The sequence below is a fragment of the Paramormyrops kingsleyae genome, chromosome 13, assembly GCF_048594095.1.
Source record: "Paramormyrops kingsleyae isolate MSU_618 chromosome 13, PKINGS_0.4, whole genome shotgun sequence".
NCBI classification, from domain to species: Eukaryota; Metazoa; Chordata; class Actinopteri; order Osteoglossiformes; family Mormyridae; genus Paramormyrops; species Paramormyrops kingsleyae.
This window is the reverse complement of record NC_132809.1, coordinates 21,763,766-21,785,939: the sequence shown is the minus strand read 5'-3', so window position 1 is coordinate 21,785,939 and position 22,174 is coordinate 21,763,766. Positions and strand designations below refer to the sequence as shown.

Sequence of the window (22,174 nt, the reverse complement as noted above, 5' to 3'; positions counted from 1 at the left end):
TGCTACAATGGAAGTCATCCTGTAGCTGCTACAACGGAAGTCATCCTGTAGCTGGTCGCAGCCATTTGCAGATTCGGAGCCCCTGCTGCACACTTGAAGATGGCTGAAAATCACCATGTTCTTCATACTAACTAACTGAAGCCTAATACACTAACTGAAGCCTAATACACTAACTGAAGCCTAATACACTAACTGAAGCCTGCCGTGCTGTGCCCACCTTCCCATGATGCTGTGTCCCTTGTCCCTCACCTCCCGCTACCATCACACACTGGTGTCAGAAGACTTCCCTGCAGAAGTGGCTGCCAACTTCGTCACTTGCTGTCCCCTTTCTCTATTCACCTCTGCCACCGAGGTAAATTGGGTCCATTTCTTTCTTGCATAGCGTCAAGCCTCATGTCGATGGCATATAATTCTGATTTCATAACACCCAAGACATCCAAAACGCGAGTCTGTGAAATGTAATTGGCCCAATTATCCTGACCAATTGTTATGGTACATATTTCTGTTCCTATGCTGAAAAGCGAGACAATGGAAAGGCACGAAAAGGAAGCCCAGCACAGGGGGCCTGGCAATTTCTCACTCATTCCAGAAATACATTGCATTGACCTTGGCGTTACTGTCTGGCCTCAGCCAGCGTCTTTGCTCCTTGGGTTGATGCAGCCAAATCCATCCGGCTCATTGGTGACGGTGATGCCCAACCGAGACTAATGTCTCAAAATCAACACATCATTTGAATGAAAAGACCACAGCGTCATCGAATTAAGCTACGGCTCAGTGGGAAAAGAGGAAAAGAAACAGAGAAAACTAATTCAACTTACACACACTGACATTTTCCAAAGCTGCTCTCTTTATGGAAAACGTACTTTAGCACTCTGCCTGGAATCTTGTCAATTCTGACTCTGATTCCTTATTCAGTCTATCACCAGTCCCAAGTGCTCACTGCCTGGCAGAGCTGAGAGGGAAGCGCGAATATTGTCCCACTTTTCCAAAGATATTTGCATCCCCAGGCTAATTGGTGACATTTGCTCAATGCGGTTCCTCAGGTTTCCCAGATGCCTTCTGCCATTGGTCTTAATTATCGGGCTCAAAAAATGAATGTAACGTCTCCTTAAAAAAACACAGCGCATTAAGATGGACTGAGCCATGTGATATGAAAACAGAAGTAGCCATAGGTCCAGGCACTAAGAAGTACCGCACACTGGATGGATACCAATTCATCTATCTTCTATTGATCAAGTACAGGTGTCAATGAATACCTTAGATCCTTTTAAGGTTTTTAAGTCTTTTCATTTTAAGTGTAGAAATTGTTGCTGAAAGTTGACATGCAGAGGGAGATTGACATACAAAGAAGGAAAAGAGTTTTTTTTTTTTTTTTGTGAAGTATATGCATTTTTGCATTTACCCTAGATAACAACAAAATTGCCAGAACTCACAGCTGAAGCTTTTACTCTTTAGACTTGAATTGCTCTGATTTTTCTTGTGAATAAACGTCTTTGAGCATCTCCTGAGCATAAAGAATTGATCTCTACAGGGTCTTGGAAAGGGCTCAGTGTATCGCAATCCAAGAATCTTAAAACATCCTTGATATGAGATAAAAAATAGACCTGCTTTTTCACTTGACTTCCATCGATTAAATATTAATGTCTAAAAAGCCATCCATTGCTCTTTCTAGCGCTTACCCTGGTTAGGGATGCGGGGGGCCTGGACTGACCCCATGAAATCCAGGGAGCATGGCTGCAGTACAGTCTGGATGGGATGCCAGTCTGTCGCAAGGCATGCTGGGAAGACAGACAAAGACACAGACACACACACACACAGACACACACACAATCACCCCTCCTGCCCTATCCCTGAGAACCTACTTGCTCCTTGGCAATCCCATATTCCTCTTAAGCATACCTCACACTTAATTATTCCAATTAATTTACTCCAAGTACTTTTTTTTTTTCTTGGACCTCACTCTGTCATTTGGCTCTATGTAGATGAAGAGAAAAATGACCAAGCAGAGGCTGGAAAGGCCCCAATGCACAGTGACGGAGCCCCCCCCCCCCCCCCCCAAGCTCGGGGGCGCGCCTCTAACAGGCATTACTCACACTAATTACTGTACAGTTATTTATTTATAAGATGAATGACTGATGTGTTTTGTTTGGCCAGTACCTCTGGTACAGGGAAAACCAGACTGGAATTAGAAGTGAATCGCTTTTGTCTTTAATAAGAAAGGGAGAATCATGGAGCTTATTTGCTTGAAACTCCTGGAGCTCCGTGTGTGATTGGGGGTGATGATGGGGGGCTGGCAGAGGCGTCCGTGAGGCATGCAGAGACGACTGGTTTTGTTATCCCCATGCCCTGCTTGAAAGTGTTCGGCTTGGTAGCCTGAAAGCAGCCGACGGACCTGTCGGTGTGGATGACGATCAGAGCGCTCGCCGTGTCCTCCATACTATACTCGTCTGTTTCTGCCATACCGTACATGCATGTGCATGTATTTATGTACAGTATACTCACACAGCATGTCAGTATGAGCATGCGAGACTGTGAACTGGTAACGTGTGTGAATTGGCTGCTATTGCAGTGACTTTAAACATAATTTCATCACTTTCTACAATCTTCAGGGAGGAATGTAAGCCATATTTCTGCCTAAAGTTAATACTTAATTTTAATAAAAAAAAACCCTAAACCTTCGCAAATGACAAGGAGTGCATGCTGCCACTAGGGGCAAGTAGCAGATCCAGCAGAGGTCTCCTCACCCACCGAGCTCTTCATGGTACGTTTTCCCGAAAGGCTCTGCCATTGACGTGAAGTACTCTGGTAATGGTGCTCAACCAGCAGGGGGTGCTCAACCAATGACACACAAGACCTCTGGGGATGCCTGGGGACCCCGATTCCACAGCCCCCGTCCCCAGGGCATCAGTGAATACGACTTGTCCTAGCATAGACAACCCCCCACCCGACCCGATTTCCCTGTCACCCTTATGAGTGGGAGCAGGATGAGAAAGATTCCCCCCTCACAATGGGCAGCCAGTCTCTCAGAAGCCCTTGGCTGGAGGGGGCCACATATTGTGGGCAACCAAGTAACCCCAGCCAATGACTCCTCCCTCCCAGCCTCTAAGCATTCAGGCCGCCGTGAGGCATGCAGCGAGACTCATGACTCACTTCCGAGTTGGCCTACAGGATCACCAGGGCCCAGCTAAACCCCTACACCGCCTGGGCCAGTATGGCCCTCCCCGCAGGCCTTGGGGATCTTCTGCTTTGCATGGATCATCTTCCCAGAGCTCACCACACACAGCTTCCTTGCGCTGGGACAGTGGTGGTCATCATCGGCCCCTACACCTCCGAGTAAGGGTGTAACGATATACTCAGCCCACGAGACGAGGAACGAAATTGGGTTCACGAGAACGAGACGATATTTTAGCAATATTTTAAGGAAAACTTCAAAGAAGAAATATATTACTGGAAAGCAGCCTTTTATTTGATTAATTTCAAAGACAGAAAATGATTCGGTTCTAATGTGTTGAGGAGTCGCCGAAACTCCGGATTTCCTTCTACAGAAAATGGTCTCATGTCGGCTGCAATGAAAACGCTGATATCCTTCGTCATTGAAGTGGCTCTAGCACTTGACTGTGAAAGCTGGGGTGCAAACACATTTGTAAGCGTTTGTCTGGCCTTTTAATGTTTTCTTCACCGGTGCAGTGGATTTAAGTAAAGTGGTGATGGTGCTGGAATTGGCATTATTTTCCTACAATGCTTACAGATGGTTCGTGTTTCGTCTGTCACCCTTTCACCGTTTATATTTCCCAGCCGGGTCCCCAAAATGCTGCCACACAAAAGATTTAAAAGTGTCTGTGGCATCTCACACGCTTACAGCAGCTGATTTGCAGCGCCTTCCCGAGACCGCTTTTCACTTTGACGAGGAATCTCGTCATCTTGCAATATCGCGAGGTCTCGTGACACAAGACCTCGTCGCACCCTTACCTCCGAGTCTCTGACTGCGTACGGAATCTCAAGCTACCTCGGAATGCATTAGCGCTGAGAATTGGCTGGTTATTGTGATTTACAGAGGCAGGCTACCTGTTGCTATCAATGCCGCTGGTCATTAACCAAAGGCCAGGGCCAGAGAGGAGGTGATGTTCTGAGAGACTGGCCATATGAAGGACTGGCGCATCATTTAAAAATCTGCCGCAATTCGATGACGCAGGCGGCTTCTCCCCTTGCGTCTCTGAAGTATGGCCGTAGGGCATATCTTAAGGGTGACGGTTGTGGCATCGCCCCACAGCTGGGTAAAAAAAAGAGGAAGAAGAAGACTCCTTCCTCAGAGGCACTGACTGCGGAAGCAACTTTCTTGTTAGAAATGCCAGCCATCGAGATAAAGTTTCTTTTTTTCCACCACAGACTAAAAGTCAGTGTGACCAGAATCCAGTCAGGGATCAGCGACAGTAAATAAACAAACACGCCTGACACCAGTGAACATCAGAGAAGTCATTTAACACATCTTCCTCTTGGTTCTTCACTTTTAAGGCGGCGCGACTGTGAGTTTGCGAGACAGCCAAGGAGAGAGAGTCATATATAGAGAGAAATTTCCTCTGAACGCCAGACAAGTAATCAGCACAATGTTCTCATAAACCAACTGAAAAAGAATCCTTGCTTTCTCTGAGATTAGTACTTAGATTTCAAATTAGGGTAGATTACAGGACCCCATAAAAAAAAGTACACAAAAGTGAAGCACACGGAAGGATAGAGAAGGAAACTAAATAAACTCACAAACCACTTTGAGCCAGTTATATGAGGTCTGAGGAAGAGATTTCCTAAATGCACACAAAACATTGGTCTAAGCAGCTATGACAGAATACAGTAGCTAGAAAACCAAGCTTCAGATCTATTTAAAGCACCATCCTAAGGTATCTATTGTGGAAAAGTAACACTACGCACAACCAAGAAAGTTTAAGAAAGATATCAGTATATGTCTGCATTCACAATATGTATCACTTGGATGTCCTTCAATTAGACTGGTCATTGAGACTTTGCACTCTGTACAAGTGACTAGGCAAAGATCTATCAAAAGTGTCCTTTAAAACATTAAGTCAGACAGTCAGCAAACTCAGCTGGAATGTCACACGAGGACACGAGCAGAGCGTACACCGCATTCAAAGCCAAGGGGATGGGGATTTTTAAAAGGCTTTTTTGCAAAACAAGTAGAACTATCCACAACTAATGTCATACTGGAGATATGCCAGGAGGCATCAAGCAGAAGTGGAGCACGCCAGAAGGGGCATTGATGCTCCCCCTCTGCTCTGATGCTCTCAGATCTCTGCACATGAGAGGCACGCCCCCACCCCCCGGCGTGCCAAGCAGACCTTTATCTCCCATTCCCTTTTCATTCAGAGTTCTTTTCTGTCAGTGCCGCATTTCTATCAGATTATATACAGCCTGGGCCTCTGTGGAGATGAGGGGGATCGACCCGTAATTGATATATACGTTTACTTAAATCAACGCAACTTTTTTTCCAGCCACTGAGAGCTGTCGTTTCCGAGGGAATGGACAGTGTTGGTGGTGTTTCCCCACAAAATATGATGCAGATACTTTCTGACCGGCAAACGCACTGAGGAAACACGTTTAAAGGGGAGCCTTTTAAAATGTATTAGGCAACAAAGACCTACTACTACAAACAGTAAAAACAACCTTAGAAATTTGACCTAGACAGATTCATGCAAGGTTTGCATGTAACAAAAGCCTCACCAATTATAAAATGTGTTTAATCAGTTTCACTCACAGGAAGCTGCACCTATGTGCAGTGGAATGGTGGGGGCTGCAGGTTCGAATCCCCCCTCATTGTATGTGAATTGCCTTCTGCAGTCTGGTGAACTGGCATTTCTAAATTGCTCGCATTGTGCCATGGTGTTTGGCCTGAATGGACCAGCATCCCAGATCTCTGGGACAGACTCCCTGCAACCCTTTACTGCATCGGCGGTTATAAGATTGATCGTTTCAAAAGAAAACGTTCAGAAACGCATTTACTGTACCCATTTATACATTTGCAAGTGTCTGCATCGTTTAGCACCCACAAAAAAAAACCTCATAAATAGTAAAATAAAAAAAAGGATAAAACCCCTAAATTTCATGGTGGAAAATGACATTTTAGGTAAACCAATAGACCAGCTGCTGTAGTGTGATTCAATGGAAGTGTTTTTGCTGGATGAAGTAGCACAGAGAGCACAAACAGCAAGTCAGCGTGACATGGGTAAATATATATATGTGTGTGTGTGTGTGTGTGTGTGTGTGTGCAGTGCCTGAGTCTGCAGGCCAGAAGCCTCTCACAATCAAGCACATCTGGCTGGTGTTTCCATAACAAGCAGGAGAGGACAATGAGTCAGCGGTGAGCTTGACGTAGGGCCATGCTGGCCTTCAGCTCTGCAAGCGCTCTTGCCAGCCACTGCGACTTTAAATAGCTTTGTTTCTTTAATAGTGCTGTAAGATTTAATAAAGTTACATTTCATATCCGATCGTCTCTCGCATGGTTATAAAAGCCTGAATTACTATTTCAAAAATAAACCAAACAACATTAACAGAGAACATCGTGCAGTCATGCCAAGACAGGGATAAGTACTTTATAATTTGCCCCCTCTTCCAAAAATATATTTTATCTTCCCATTTTTGGTATGCAAAATTCTTACCTGAAGATATTAATAAATGAATGGAGGTAATATCCAACAAATGTGGGCCCATTTTTCTGCAGTTCATCTTAAGTATTATTATTAATAACATAAATTGCTACTAAAGCTGATAGGCTGAGAGGTGGTGAGGTCAGGCACCTGGTAAGGCTGAGGATTGCTGGGATTGCTGTAGAGGCTGCTGGGATTGCTGTACTGATCGGGAGTGGTGTAGTCGCTGTGTGCACTTGTGTTGTGTTGTGTGCCTGTTGAAGCGGTTGATTTGATTTGAATTATCTGTAAAGGTATATTTGAGCGTTTGTGTGCCAGCACGGTTACGTGGGTGGTTGTTGTTGTTTTCATTTTTTACTCTTATTTTTACGTGTGTACTTGTCTGTCCTTGTGAGTGTTACCGACAGCTGCGGGCGCGAGCGGCGTTTCTGTTTGCGTCCTTCGCATCAAACACCCGCGGGTAATATTATCGAACATCGGTAACATTAACTCTAAAAGGTCAGTTGCTCCGGAGCTTTGCTCGGTCGCCGGTCGGGGCCGGGAGGACATTTTCCACTTTTTTTCCCGCTCCGGCAGTAGCCTGCTTTGAGAGGGTTTTTGTGGTTTTTTGGCCTCCCTAGAGCAACTTCGCTTTAGTTTAGCTAAACGTGGTTCAGCAGGAAGTTAATCTCGGGTAAGTAATTGTAAATTTGGTTATTTTAAAAGTAAAATTTAAAGGTTGTTATCGCTGACGCTGCCGGATAATTTATAATAAAGTACCGATTTAACGCAAGTGTTAATTTAGTGCTTTAGTGTACTCGGCACTTTGTTTTAACTATACGTTAATTAGATCAACTAAAAGTTTAAATAATCTCTATTAATATACTGGGCTGGGAGTAAAGGACGGGGACATAGTGAGTTAGGTAATTATGGGGCCAGCTCAGTGTTGTGTTTGCAAGATGTTTGCCCTTCTGGATGCTTGCGTCCAGTCGGACTTCGTCTGCGAGCGATGTGGGTTAGTTGACTCACTCATGGTCCAGGTTCGTGACCTAGAGGAGCGACTGGCTCTCATCCAGCATAGCAATGAGTTAAAGGAGAGAGTTAATACGCCTTCTAGGGAGACTATGTGTACGTCACAAGCGGGGAGGGGGGAGAATGATGAACAGGTAGGTCGAGAGAGCTGGGTGAACGTAGGTCGTAGACGTAGAAAAGGGCGTACACAGTTCACAGAGGCGGCATCACCTGAAGTAACGGTTTCTAACCGCTTTCAGGTGCTTCCAGCTTTAGAGCCGGAAGAGACTGGGGAGGCAGGTGGGCCCTTGGGCACCAAGGAGCCACCTAACCCCAGTAGGAGGGAGGTTGTGGTAGTAGGGGATTCAATTATAAGAGGTGTAGATAGTTATGTGTGCACCCGTGATAGAGGGTCCCGTACGGTGTCTTGCCTGCCTGGTGCCCAGGTAGGGGACCTTCCAGATCGAGTGGACAGGCTTTTGGCCCCAGCCGGGGTGGATCCAGTGGTCGTGGTGCATGTTGGCACCAATGACATAGGAAAGGGCAGAAGGGCTGTTCTGCAAGATAAATTTATAGAAGTCGCGGATAAGCTTAGAAGCAGAACATCCACGGTGGTATTCTCTGGAATACTTCCCGTGCCACGTGCAAGTCAGGCAAAATTAGCGGAGATAAGGGGATTAAATGCGTGGCTAAAATGGTGGTGTAGGAAAGAGGGGTTCAGGTTTATGGGGCACTGGAAGACCTTCTGGAACAGGTGGGACCTGTTCAAGCCGGACGGGTTGCATCTGAACCATAGGGGAACCAGTGTATTGGGGAGGCGTATGTGCAGAATAGTTGAGGAATGTTTAAACTAGGGACTGGGGGGGCAGGGAGATCAGTTATGAATTTATGTGGGGAGAGACGGAAAGCCCAAATAAATATTAAAAGTAGACAATGTAAAAGGCCTACCATTAGTGGTCTGTATTTGAATGCTAGGAGTATTAGAAACAAAATTAATGACTTAGAGGCTTTAATTTCTTCAGACAATTACGACATTATAGGAATAACTGAAACATGGATGAGTGACAATGATGGTGATGAATATAATATGGATGGTTATACGTTGTTCCGTAGAGACCGGATAGGCAAGAAGGGAGGTGGTGTTGCAGTATACGTAAAAGAAAACTTGCAGGCAAGGGAACTCACTGATAAAAATAAAAATTCAGAAGCTGTATGGATCAAACTTGATGCTAAAGATTCAAATGGCCTAATTGTCGGGGTTTGTTATAGGGCACCTAATGTAGCTGTAGAGGAAAGCAGAATATTATATGATGATATCAGGATTATGAGTAATAAAAATGATGTGGTGGTTATGGGTGATTTTAATTTACCTGGGATACAGTGGGACACAGTCTCTGGCTCTTCTGTAAATGAACTTGAGATGGTGGAATTAGTACAGGATTGTTTTTTTACTCAGTTTGTTAATACTCCTACCAGGGGAGAAGCCCTTCTTGATCTCGTTTTTTGTAATAACCAGGATAGGATTGGAAAATTAGAGGTTTTAGACCCATTGTACGGTAGTGATCATAACATGGTTAAATTCGAGGTTAATTTTAGTGTCCGAAGAGCAAAGTCTAAATTAAAAGTATACAATGTTAGGAAGGCTAACTTTAATGGTATGAGACGGAAATTAGAAACTGTAAACTGGACAGAGTTAAATAGCAAAACAGTTGAAGAGGCATGGGAATTTTTCAAAAGCACATTGTTGCAAGTGCAAGAGGACTTCATACCTGTTTCCAGCAAAACTAAATCTAGGAAACGACAACCAAGGTGGTTTACTAAGGAAATTAAGAATAAAGTCAGGAGGAAAAGGGCTCTGTTCCACAACTGGAAAATAACTAATGATTTCAAAATCAAGCAGGAGTATCTAAGTCTACAGGCAGAGTTAAAAAATGACATTAGGCTATCAAAGAGGGATGTAGAAAGAAAAATTGCATTGGAGGCTAAGCATGACAGTAAAGGTTTCTTCCAATATTTTAACTCTAAGAGAGCACTAAAAGCTGAAATCACTAATTTGCAGGATAGTAAGGGCCTTATAATTGATAACGAAATTGATATGGTAAACGAGTTTAATGATTATTTTTCAAGGGTGTTCACAATAGAGAACACAAGTAATTTACCACCAATTAATACGAATACAGCATCGTCTATGACCAATATATGTATAACTGAGGTTGATGTGATACTAAGCCTAGCTAAACTCAAAATAAATAAATCGCAGGGGCCTGATGGCATCTTACCTTTAGTCTTGAAAGAGATGAGGGATATTATTAGCCAACCTTTGACTTTAATATTCCAGAAATCGTTATCTGCGGGTGTGGTACCATCAGATTGGAAGCATGCTAATATAACACCCATATTCAAAAAAGGGGATAGAAGTAATCCAGCAAACTATAGGCCAATCAGTTTAACTAGCATTACTGGAAAAATAATGGAAGCTATAATTCAAGTGAAAATGGTAGATTACCTAGATGCAAATAACATTATAAAGGATAGCCAACATGGATTTAGGAGAGGTAGATCCTGCTTAACGAATCTGCTTGAGTTCTTTGAGGAAGCTACAAGTGAAATTGATCACAAAAAGGCCTATGATGTGATTTACTTAGATTTCCAGAAAGCCTTTGATGTTGTCCCCCACAAACGGCTCTTGTTAAAGCTTAAAGCTGCAGGAATTTTAGGAACTGTGGCAGCTTGGATCAAAAACTGGCTAACTGATAGGAAGCAGCGAGTAGTTATTAGAGGCACTATGTCACAGTGGGCCTCCGTTTATAGTGGGGTACCGCAGGGTTCAATTTTAGGACCACTATTGTTCCTAATTTACATTAATGATATTGACACGAATACATACAGTAAACTGGTTAAATTTGCAGACGACACTAAGGTGGGCGGGGTAGCAGATACTATTCAAGCAGCAGAGAGGCTTCAACGGGATCTGGATTTAATTAGCGAATGGGCTGATACTTGGCAGATGAAATTTAACACAGATAAATGTAAGGTAATCCATGCAGGGAGCAGAAATATACAGTACAGATATTTTATGGGTTCCACTGAAATAAAGGTAGCTGATTACGAGAAAGATCTCGGTATGTATGTTGATGCTTCCATGTCCCACTCTCGCCAATGTGGGGAAGCAATAAAAAAGGCGAACAGAATGTTGGGTTATATCTCTAGATGTGTGGAGTTTAAGTCAAGGGAGGTGATGTTACACTTATATAATTCCTTGGTAAGACCCCACCTAGAATACTGTGTGCAGGTTTGGTCACCATACCTCAAGAAGGACATTGCTGCCTTAGAAAAGGTGCAACGAAGAGCTACGAGAATGATTCCTGGTCTTAGAGGAATGTCTTACGAGGAGAGGTTAGCGGAACTGAATCTGTTCAGCCTTGAGCAAAGGAGACTAAGGGGGGATATGATTCAGGTCTATAAGATTCTAACGGGTCTGGATGCTGTTCAGCCAAATGACTATTTCAATATTAGTCTAAATACTAGAACTCGTGGCCATAAGTGGAAATTAGCGGGAGAACATTTTAAAACAAATTTGAGGAAGCACTTCTTTACACAGCGTGTAGTCAGAGTATGGAATAGTCTTCCTGCTATTGTAGTGGAAGCTAAAACCATGGGTTCCTTTAAATCAGAGCTAGATAAGATTTTAACAACTCTGAGATATTAGCTAAGTTCTCCCCAAACGAGCTTGATGGGCCGAATGGCCTCCTCTCGTTTGTAAATTTCTTATGTTCTTATGTTCTTACCACTAACAAGACAGGGGCCAATAAGGGTCATTTTAATTAAGGTCAATTCTAATGTTTTTTAGGGGTTTTTTTTTTGCAATTATGGAATTACTGCTCTATTTCAAGGACAATAAAGCAAAACAATGTGCCTCCAAGGGTCTTTCCCATGTGCGGATTAATCAGAAAGCCTTCCGATTCATTCAGGCAGCAGGCAGATGCTACAGATCCCCGAGCGGCTGGGTGTGGCGGATGTCATATGCTTGTCTACACAGACCCCTCATGGACAAGGCGCTTCACCCGAGACGCAGCACTGCTGCGTGGCTAAATGGAGAACAAAGGGCTTCACCATCGGTAGGGTATATATGCGCTGTGGCTCTACCTGCCAGCCACTGTACATATCAGATGCATTACAGTGCTGTGTTACTACATTTCAATAAACAGCAGCCTCTTTGAGAATTAAATTCCCAAAGAATTAAAAAAATACACTGCAAAAAAATAGACTACGGATACAGTACTCCCAGAGCATTAAGATGCAATATTGCCAGAGCCTTAACAAGAAGTACACATACATTACTCCCTGAGCATTAGGATGCTATGCCACCAAAGCCATAACAGACAGTACATACAGTACTCCCAGAACATTAGGATGGAATACTTCCAGAGCCTTAACAAACAGTACAGATACAGTACTCCCAGAGCATTAAGATGCCAAAACCTTAACAAACCACACAGATACAGTACTTCCAGAGCATTATAATGCAATACTGCCAGAGCATTAACAGTACAGATAAAGTACTTCCAGAGAATTAAGATGCAATGCCACCAAAGCCAGGACAAACAGTACAGATACAGTACTCTCAGACAGCTAACAACATAGATATTGTACTTCTTTAAAACTAAGATGCAGTATTGCCAGTAACATGAGCAAATTACTTGGGTAAGCATTTACTTCTTCAGAAATCGAAGAGCATTAGGGTGAAAACAGTGTCCTTGGGGGCAATAACTGCATTCACATGAAAATGATCCCTCTCGTCTGACAGAACTGGACCTGAGACATTAGCATTCACAAATGTACTCAGAAATGACACTCTCCGCACCAGCAGCTCGTGGCAGTCACATGGATGATAACAGAGATGGTTAGGGTTAGGGTTTGCCTCTGGAACCCGTGTTAATCGGCTTCCCTATGTGCCAGGCTCAACGGGTGCCTGACAGAGCCATTTTCTGCATGAGCTGGACATTGGAGAACAAGACGTGGAATGAGAAATCGAGGCCTTAAACGCTGCTACTCCACTGTTCCTCAGTCAAGCTCAACAGAACTCTGCCTTCCCTTTAAACAATCCTTGTTTTTGCCATTCAAAATTTATAGGCCATGAAACTTACATCTTTTTTACTTCGGAGCAATAATCTTAGAGGTGCGGCGTGAGTTTCTTGAAAGGAGCAAGGCCCCAGTGTGTCAGTGAAGCAGCGGAGTTGTGGACAAGCGTGATAGCCTGGCTTCGAAAATAATGAGAGGATTTAGATAAGCAGTGCTTTTCCATGGAAATCCGCTTCTCTGGGCAGAGACTAAACCATCCCATGGCTCTGCAACGAAAAAAAAAAAACTTTGCTATTTCATAATAATCATATAATGATAATAGGATTACGCAATGGGTTGAAGTCAGACATGACATAAAAGGGCTTTAGGTATCCAATGAGATTTCATTTAGATAGCGGGCCGATTCTTAAGACAAAAAAACAGACTTTTATTCAATTTTCCTTTCGGCAGAAAATCTGTAGCAGAAAACAGGACCCACCCCCCAGATGCCTAATGCAGTTATATAGTCGCCTTCATCTTTTCTTCCATCATCCAAAAGGTCCCCTAGTCCTACATGTTCATTCGTCAACTTGTCACCAGTGGGATGTATCCATACCCGAGACGCAGAGATGACGCAGATGAGGACCCGCCTGGCGCTGGCTTAGCTCCCCACCCTCACGGCCTGGCTCATCCCAAAACCACACATCTGTCAGCTGCCAATCAGGACAGAAGCGATGGGCCTCCAATCCGGGCCGAAGCCCCTAAAGACAAGAGAGCCACGTTGCTCACGGAGACTCGGTCCGGCGACCCTGTGCGCCTGATTGGACGAGGTGCCCCTACAGGCCGGTGCTCCACAATTGATCACACGTTACCCCTCTGTCAATGAAACGAATGAGGCTGCTCAAGGCCCCCCATCCCTCTACCCACGTGCCAGCAGCCCGCAACCCTTGGAAAGGCTGTAATTATTAGCAAACACCCAAGCGAGGGAATGAATCAGACGTCGTCGTGGAGACGGCCGCGCGGCGGCCTGAGAGGTGAGTAAATCAGCCGAACGCGGTTGGAGTGGCTGCCGGCACCGTGGTTCCGGTGCTAATTGGAATTCAAAAGTGCTAACGGGGAGAACGTTGCAGTTTTATTGGGATTGCTGGAGAACACACAGAGACCCGGAATGATTTAGGGGAGCAAAAATCCAATACACCTCATCGGAGTTAATGGCTGCATCGACCACCTCCCCCCACCCCCAGTGGATGGGGGAGATAAACGAGATGGCTCGGCTGATTCACCATACCGGTGGGGGGAAGGACATAGAGGGGGGAGGGAGACAAGGAATGCCACTGCTGTGTAATGTGTTTGGGTTTAGGGACTTCTGTCTGTCTGATGAGCATGTCAGCACAGTCTTTCAGAGACCACCCCTTCCCCCCCAGTCTTTCAGAGACCACCCCTTCCCCCCCAGTCTTTCAGAGACCACCCCTTCCCCCCCAGTCTTTCAGAGACCACCCCTTCCCCCCAACCTGAGAGTGTGCACTTGTGGGTCCTGCCTCACGTCTGTCCTGCTAGAATGGCAACACCAAGGAGTCAAGTCCAGAAAATTGTAATAGCTGAAACATTTGACCTGTGGCGTTATGGAAGCAGATTTTTACACAAAGAAAAACATACGTAAAATCATGAAAAAAAAGCATGGAATTTCAATATAGCAATGCATTAGAGCTAATCTGGTGAAGCACAAGATAATTAGAGCATGGAATTTTCAAGAAATTTCCAGTGTAACAAAAGAAAATGAAACACCATTAAAAGCCGTGGGGAAAATCAAAAAGCAAAGAACATTCAGAAAAAGACAATCTGTGCATTCAGAACACATTTCCAGGTATGGAGGAAGGGTGTACAGTAGTACAGTTTTACGTCGTAATTATCTGAAAGAACAAAGTGGGGGACAGGCAAGGAGATTTTGCACATCTCAAAGGAAAATGACTATGACACCTCCAAACACCTCATAGGCTGTTGAACCCCAGGAGTTGGGCGATAATGATCTCGGTGTTAGTCCTTCCAGGCAGTTTAACGCTGATGGAAGTAGGTAGTGGAATTGGCAGTAAGTAAGGTGGATTTCTGTTCAGAAAGTGCCCTGAGATGCCGGAGATGTCTGGGCCGAGACTGACAGCATTAATGAAACGCAAAGCCAAACTCTTAATAGTCACTCGTACCCACTAGAGCTCACTGTGATCTCCTAACGAGATCCACCAAATCCACCATATGAACCTACCGGAATGTAGAAGAGGCTTCTTGAATACAATTCAACTGGTCCCCCAGAACCAGACCAGAACAATAAAATAAAGTCTCACAGAATTATAGAAGCTCCAAAAGGCCAAATACTGTCTGGAAGCAATTTAAAACCCTCATGGAAGAAGCAAACTTTAATGTTCTGATTTTGTGGGTTTTTTTTTTTTTTCGTGTCGTTTGTATAAGAATGTTCTCACATTGTTACACACAGACTTTTACTGCTGCAAGTAAACATCTGAGCCCATCTGTGGGAGCTCCCTGCTGGCTCTATCTGGCCACCTGTCACACGCTAGTCAGCCTGCTTCCATGGCCACCGCCATACATTGTGTGCAGAATTATTAGGCAACCATGTATTTTGCTTGCATCCTCTCTTCCTACCGATAATTTCAGTCCAGACCAATCTCCAATTACAACTGGACAGTAATTACCTATTCAGAATAATTAAGCAACATATTATTACTATTAAAATGGACCAAAAAGGACCTTATAGAGTGTGGAAACAAACAAAACAGTGCAGTTCTAACAGAGGGATGCAAAACAATCAAAATTACCAACCTTTATAATATGATCACCATAGAATTTACTGTTTCATGGTCAACTGCCAAAGTAGTACGACATGAGTAGGGAGAATAAGACACAAATGAACTGGCATGTGTCAAATTAAAGGGGAGACTATGAGAAACTCTTTAGCATCAAATGCCACCATTTTTCAAACCTGCAATCTGAACGGAGTCTCCGGAAGTATTTGGTGCAGTGAGCTAGGGTTTAGACAGGCTGGCATTCAGGGCAGAGGAGGGCAGGTGGTGTGGTTTTCAGAGAGCTGCAGGACGGTGCTTCTCAAAAAGAGACTCGCATGTTGGCAGGCTAATGCTGCAGTGAGGCTATTCCCAGCATCCTCCGCTCATCACCTCAGTCAGGAACACGCCATATTATGGCGGGCCTGCTTTGAAGGTATAAGACAATGGCTGCTGACCCATGGGAAATGGGAGTCTGGGAGGAGGGCAATGGTCCTACATGTCCTCTCATTTCCATCAACCCCCCCCCCCCACCACCCCTAATCAGCACTTCCCAACAACACAACAGTATCGACTCAATCTGCTTTTAATTAACTTCATTAAAAGGCCTTCGGAGCTGCTGTCATAAGGGGGTGTTTTCTTTCCATACTGGCGATGGTGAAGAAAAGAAGCACCCCGTGGGAACTGGAGCGAAATGGAGAAAGTCGATGAATGGGGCAGAGTGCCAAGACAAAGAGAGGCAGGCGGCTTGGTACGCAGCCGCTCGTGTAGGAGGCAGCGGGAGGCCCGAGGCGCCTTAAGCCCCGATAGTATCAAACTCATCAGCACCTTCGACTGTCTCACGGCCACGGGCAGGCGACTGGGAGAGCTGATGCCCCCCACCTGCCGAGGGCACATCCTCCTGGCCAGCGTTGGCACTCACAGACACGCATCATGTTATTTTTCGCACATTTTTTGTTTATAAACGAACAAGACTATAAGTATAACAAACCCCAAATAGGGCTTCGGCAAAAGAATATAAACCACTGATTTCCTTTTTCAGTTTCGGCTCCGGAGTGTCGGCAAGGACAGGAAGTGACGTAAAAACACAATGATGTAGCAAAGGAAAAGATGACAGGATCATGGTCCTGTTCTCTTGACTTGACGCTGCTCAACTTCACTCTTCTGCTTTATCTGCCGTTACGTTCAACCGGCAGCCTGAGCCCTTTTCCTCAGCCAGGGTAGAGAGCGAGCATACCCTGTCTGCGCATTGCCGGAATGTTCTGGGGATCCGCCGGGTTTCAGCCGGAACTGATAGCGGCGATTAAACGTTCCGCGCGGAAGCGCACTGCAGGATAGCTGCCAGGCGCTTGTGTTGCTGGCGGCCAGCAGCCCGAAGGAGCCCCCCGCTCTCGCCACGGCCAGACGAAGGACCCGCAGCGCTCACAGAATCACGCTATCAGATGGAGCTGAATACAGATGAGCCACTCTGGACGGGAACCAGCATCTCGAGCAGCAGAAGGATGAGCGCAGTCAGCCGTATTAATCCCCCCTTCCAATTCTCTGCTATGATTGACACCCCGCTGCCCCGCGCCTCTCAGATCGCATCTCCAGCACGTTGGCGCGGGGCAAGATCGCTGCCTGTCCCATGGGTCCCCTCTACGTGACTCTGGCATCATTTCAAGCAGGCATAAAGAGAGGCGTTTTTGGGAAAAGGCTACCCCAGAAAACAGCAAAACAAGAATGACCGGGAAAGTAGTAGCTCAGAACACAATCTTTAAGCGCTGAAGATCCCACGTCTGCCTTACCCTGCACTTTGTTTTTGGGGCATAAGCCATCCTTCCTATCTTGAGCAGAGATTTGTTTGCTCGAGAAAGGCTAATTCAGATTAGCATCACGCTAAAGGGCAGAATGGTTACAACTGAGCTCTTCAGACATCTCTACATCTACGCCGTTCCGTCGCGTTAGGCACAGAGCTGCAATTCTGTGGGAAATGTAAACTTCACCTACCTTTCATGCCAAATTTGGAGCGTGGGCCATATTTGTTGATGAGGACGTAGAGAAGGACCAGAACCACACAGGCGAAGCCAGCGAGGCCAACCGCTATGGACACCTAGAGGCCAAGGAAAGAAGGGCTCTGTTAGCCGACCGGCCAGCAGATCTCTGTGTGATAAGAGGGGCCAGTCGCCTGGGCTCAGCTCGCAAGGCCACACAGCTGCACAGGCAGCAACCTGCTGAAAGTACCTGTGATGTACAGTGGCTCTGATAGCTTAGGCTCCCCATATACCAAATCTGCACCTACGGCCCACAAGACGGCCTACCCGCACTCCTCGACCAGAACGGCACAGGCTAAGGTTGCAGGTTATGGGGAAGGGGTACACCAGTAAGTCGGAGCTGGTGCTTAAAATACAAGGCCATGACAAGGAAAGGCGACTCCTCGGCTCATGCTTCCAGACATATGCCTCCGGTGCTTTTACCAGTTTTGATACAAGCTTCTCTTTCTGAGATTTTAAAACCTCGGAACATAAAATCTGCTCCAGGACGCCATTTCATTGACAACTCTACCCAAAAGTCTCCTCTTTCAGTACACCGTGAATCAACATTTGTTTATTCACATGGATAATATTGTGGGTAATGATGCAACCTTAGTAATAAAATTCGGTGGCTTTTTAATGTTTCTCTCTTTTGGCTCTTGCTATATATTCATGAGTCGAGAGAGTTACACAAAAAGCCTTTTCATTAAGCCACTGAGGAGTGGAAAAGGCAGAGAAAGGTTTAAATTTGAGTTTGAAAGGCAGAACGGAGCCCAAATCAGGTTTTCGCCACAAAACCAGGGGAAAAAAATCACTGCAGCATCTGAATTCTATGTCTTTGTTTCGCTCATAAATTAAAACAGAAGCAGCCCCAAATACCATTATTTCAGGATGAAACTTTCATGTAATTAAGATCGGGGAGCAACAGAAAGGTTGCAGTCCCCAACCAAACACTTGCTTCACCACTAAAACCATAAAACGAGGCAATAATCTCTATATGGACAATTACTGCGCACACAGCTGGGTGAAATTACATTTTTAAGAGCCCGCTGAATGCAGAGGCCATAAGGGAGGGGACAGCAAGTGGGTATTAGAAGGTGACTTAAAGCCCAAAAAGAGAGAGATAATGATGCAGAGTGTGGCAGAGAGGCCACCAACGTCCCAACTCACCCCGAACGTGCCCTCGTCCGGCCGGTGCGTGACGCTGGTCGGCGTGGGAGGCTCTGAAACAACACATCGGAAGAGAAGCCTCCTTTGAGCAGGGCAAAGAGCCCGCTGAACAGGACTGAGAATAGCTGTGCCAGCACAGGGAGCTGGTGACATAGCAGAGGCTAAGCGTTAGCTAACAGGGAGTGATAATTACATCTGGCCAGGACACAAGCTGTAAACATGCATGGACATGCACACATACAGAGATCAGTAGGAGGAATACTGAGTCCATGCTCAGAAGCATGAAAGACATGGAGATCAGAGGGCAACTGCAGACTGACTAATGTGCCCCGAGCAGAGGATAAGTGACAGGGGTGAAGTTGCAAACAGAGAGTGGCCTGGTCCTTCCCTGCCCTGCCTGCCCTCCCCTGCCCTACAGGTGTATTTTTGCTTTTCCTTACATACTTACTGTCCTGTGTGCCTTCATTCCCAGCCTCTCCCACACGCTTCCATTCCCAGCCTCTCCCACACGCTTCCATTCCCAGTCTCTCCCACACGCTTCCATTCCCAGTCTCTCCCACATGCTTCCATTCCCAGCATCTCCCACATGCTCCCATTCCCAGCATCTCCAACACGCTTCCATTCCCAGTCTCTCCCACAGGCTTCCATTCCCAGCATCTCCAACATGCTTCCATTCCCAGCATCTCACACACGCTTCCATTCCCAGCTTCTTCCACACGCTTCCATTCCCAGCATCTCACACACGCTTCCATTCCCAGCTTCTTCCACACGCTTCCATTCCCAGCTTCTCCCACACGCTTCCATTCCCAGTCTCTCCCACACGCTTCCATTCCCAGCTTCTCCCACACGCTTCCATTCCCAGTCTCTCCCACACGCTTACATTCCCAGTCTGCCCTATACACATTCATCCTTTCTGCACATCACCTCTCTTCTGATAACAATCTAACTGTCTAAAAAGACCAAGCTACTTCCATGTATTAAAAATCACACAAGGCTCTAACAGATTCTTCTAGACCATTATCTAACAGGTCATTCTGCCCACACATTCAGTTTTTACCCTTTAATATAGCTGAAGAGGTCCAGGTCAAGTACCTTACTTAAGGGTCCAAGAGCAGAGAGCCACTTACCATCTTGCACTGTGAGTGACTGTCTGATGGGCTCGCGCTAACGGTCCTGCTGCTTTGGCCCGTAAGGCGGCTGTGCTCTGACACTAACCCTAACCCTGACACTAATCCCGCAATGCAACACAACATGAGCCTCATAGAACTAATAGATTTACCAGCATTTCTTTCTCAGTTATCTCTCAGAATTCACTTATTTTAGTATCTTGATTAAGAATATTCCCAAGCGGGGCTTAAACTGAAAAAGAAAAAAATCATTTTGCACATCCCCTGCCTTCAATCAGCACTCAGAGAGATCACGCCTCATGCAAATTCTGGAGACACTTGCAGCCCATATCACGGGTTGCGCTCGCTCCTTGCCGAGTTGCACAAAAACTTTCAGTATTCAGTATCCGTATTATCCTGGGCCCTGGGTACCTGCCCCTTCTGCACGTTTTTTCCTGGATCACTTCTGTTCTGAATCTCGGTTCATTAAACCACAACCCTGCACTTGGATCCTCATCCTCATCATTGAACTTCTTCACCATATAATCCCTCTTATTATTACTATGCATAAGAAGATCAGTAAAGCTTACCTTCATAATCTGAAAATAAAAGGACAGAGAGACAGATGAAATATATTAAATGTGACCTCCTGTCACATTCAGTGCAGCAGGGGAGCAGGAAAGCAGACAAGCTGACCAGGAAGTCGAATAACACAGGGGTTTATTCGGAGGACAGGACTGGGGAAAGCACAACGAACACACGTCAATGACCGATCTGGGGTACACCGACTGAGACACGGACTAAATACACAAGACTAGGCAAACGGAACAGGCAACAGCTGGGCACAATCAGGAAAGCACACATGGATAATGAGGGGGCGTGGCACACACTAGGAGTGGACGGAGCGGGGCATGACACCTCCAATGGAACAAACTCAGCATAAAACAGCATGATCCAGAAATAAAAGTATATACGAAACAAACTGCACATTTTCTCATTAATGTTCTCTTTTCTATTACCTGCTTTTCCGTGATGCTGGCACTTAGACCATGTGAATGTCACTTAGGTGTCATGACAGCTCTTACGGTGATGTCACCTGGCACTCCACAGTACGTACCTTCTGAAAAGGGCGGGGTCAGGAAGTGCCCATACACTGTCTTGGTGGCTGTGCCCAGGAAGTTGGAGGCCTCCAGGGTGTAGTTGCCGTTGTTGTGGTGTGTGGGGTTCTTGAAGGTCAGGCAGCCCTCCAGGTAGTCCTGGAAGATGTCCATCTCCGTGCGCACATAGTCGCTCTGCGAGATCTCCTTGCCCTTGTAGAGCCAGCGCAGGGTGGGGTGGGGGAAGCCACGCACCGTGAACTCGATGCAGGTGTCATGTCGCCGCTCGGGCTCATCCAGCTTCAGGATGGTGGGAGGGACTGTCGGGGGGAGGGCAATGAGCCTCAGCAGTGGAATCTCTCATAAGCGCAGCAGGCACAATGGCATTTGGGGTTTGCAGATTTAACCGCGGAGGCAGAAATCAACAACAAAAAAAGCTCTACTGGTCCGAGCATTTAATCATTTAATTACCCAGAATGTTGAAATGCTTACTGCAATAACAGCTTCCTGTTCGCCCTTTCAAAAGGCACCTTCAGGATTTACATTTATTCTTTTTAGTCCTTCCCTTACTTTACCTCACCAATCAAACTGGTCTACTCACCCATGGAGGTTAAAATAATTGCATCACACAGTCTAGTCAGGACACGTTACGCTTCAAAACAGTGACCATGTGTACGGAAAGCTGAAATCTTCCAGACAGCAATCAGACACGAGGACACAGAGACGCAAACATGCAGCGGATGCTTTCGCTGACGCCCGAGGGATGAGAGTGGCAAGCAAACCTCGCAACTTACACAACAGGTTATTCTCTCCAGCTAGCAAGGTGTAAACCTATGAGAGGGTAATCTCTCTAACTCACAACAAACTCACTTTTTGTGAGTCTGTGGCAGGATCGAATGAGCACACAGTGACATCAGGGTACTCCGAACTGCACTGGGAAAGTCCATCTCGACTAAATCACACTAGAAGCAGATGTATCAGTCTGCTACTCAGGACACTTCATTCAACTTTGATGATTTAAGAGGTGCAAAAACTGAGCAGTAAACCAATTTTCACCCAGTTTTACATTCATAATGACCACTAGAGGAAAATATGCTGATTAATTCATCCCTACATAGCAGAATATATTTCATTTGCTCTTATATTTCAACATATTAATGTCAGATTTCCATCTTATTGGAATTTAATGAAGCACTCATGCAAACTGATGTCTTTCAGTCATTCTACTTTGCAATCTGTAAAAAAAAAAATAGACAATTCACCTCACGCTGCACTCATTTTCCAAACCACGCCTCC

The 22,174-nt window shown here is 45.6% G+C and overlaps 1 protein-coding gene across 1 annotated transcript in view; it reads right to left on the bottom strand.

Annotated features, from left to right (window-relative positions):
* The window catches only part of LOC111845753 (NT-3 growth factor receptor-like), a 165,008-nt gene that overhangs the window by 66,053 nt on the left and 76,781 nt on the right, over positions 1-22,174 (bottom strand). The window contains exons 9-11 of the mRNA XM_023815391.2: positions 20,899-21,198; positions 18,676-18,728; positions 17,483-17,585 (exon numbers count right to left, since the gene is read on the bottom strand). Coding sequence (XP_023671159.1) covers positions 17,483-17,585; positions 18,676-18,728; positions 20,899-21,198 — 456 coding nt within the window. The remainder of the gene's footprint in view (positions 1-17,482; positions 17,586-18,675; positions 18,729-20,898; positions 21,199-22,174) is intronic.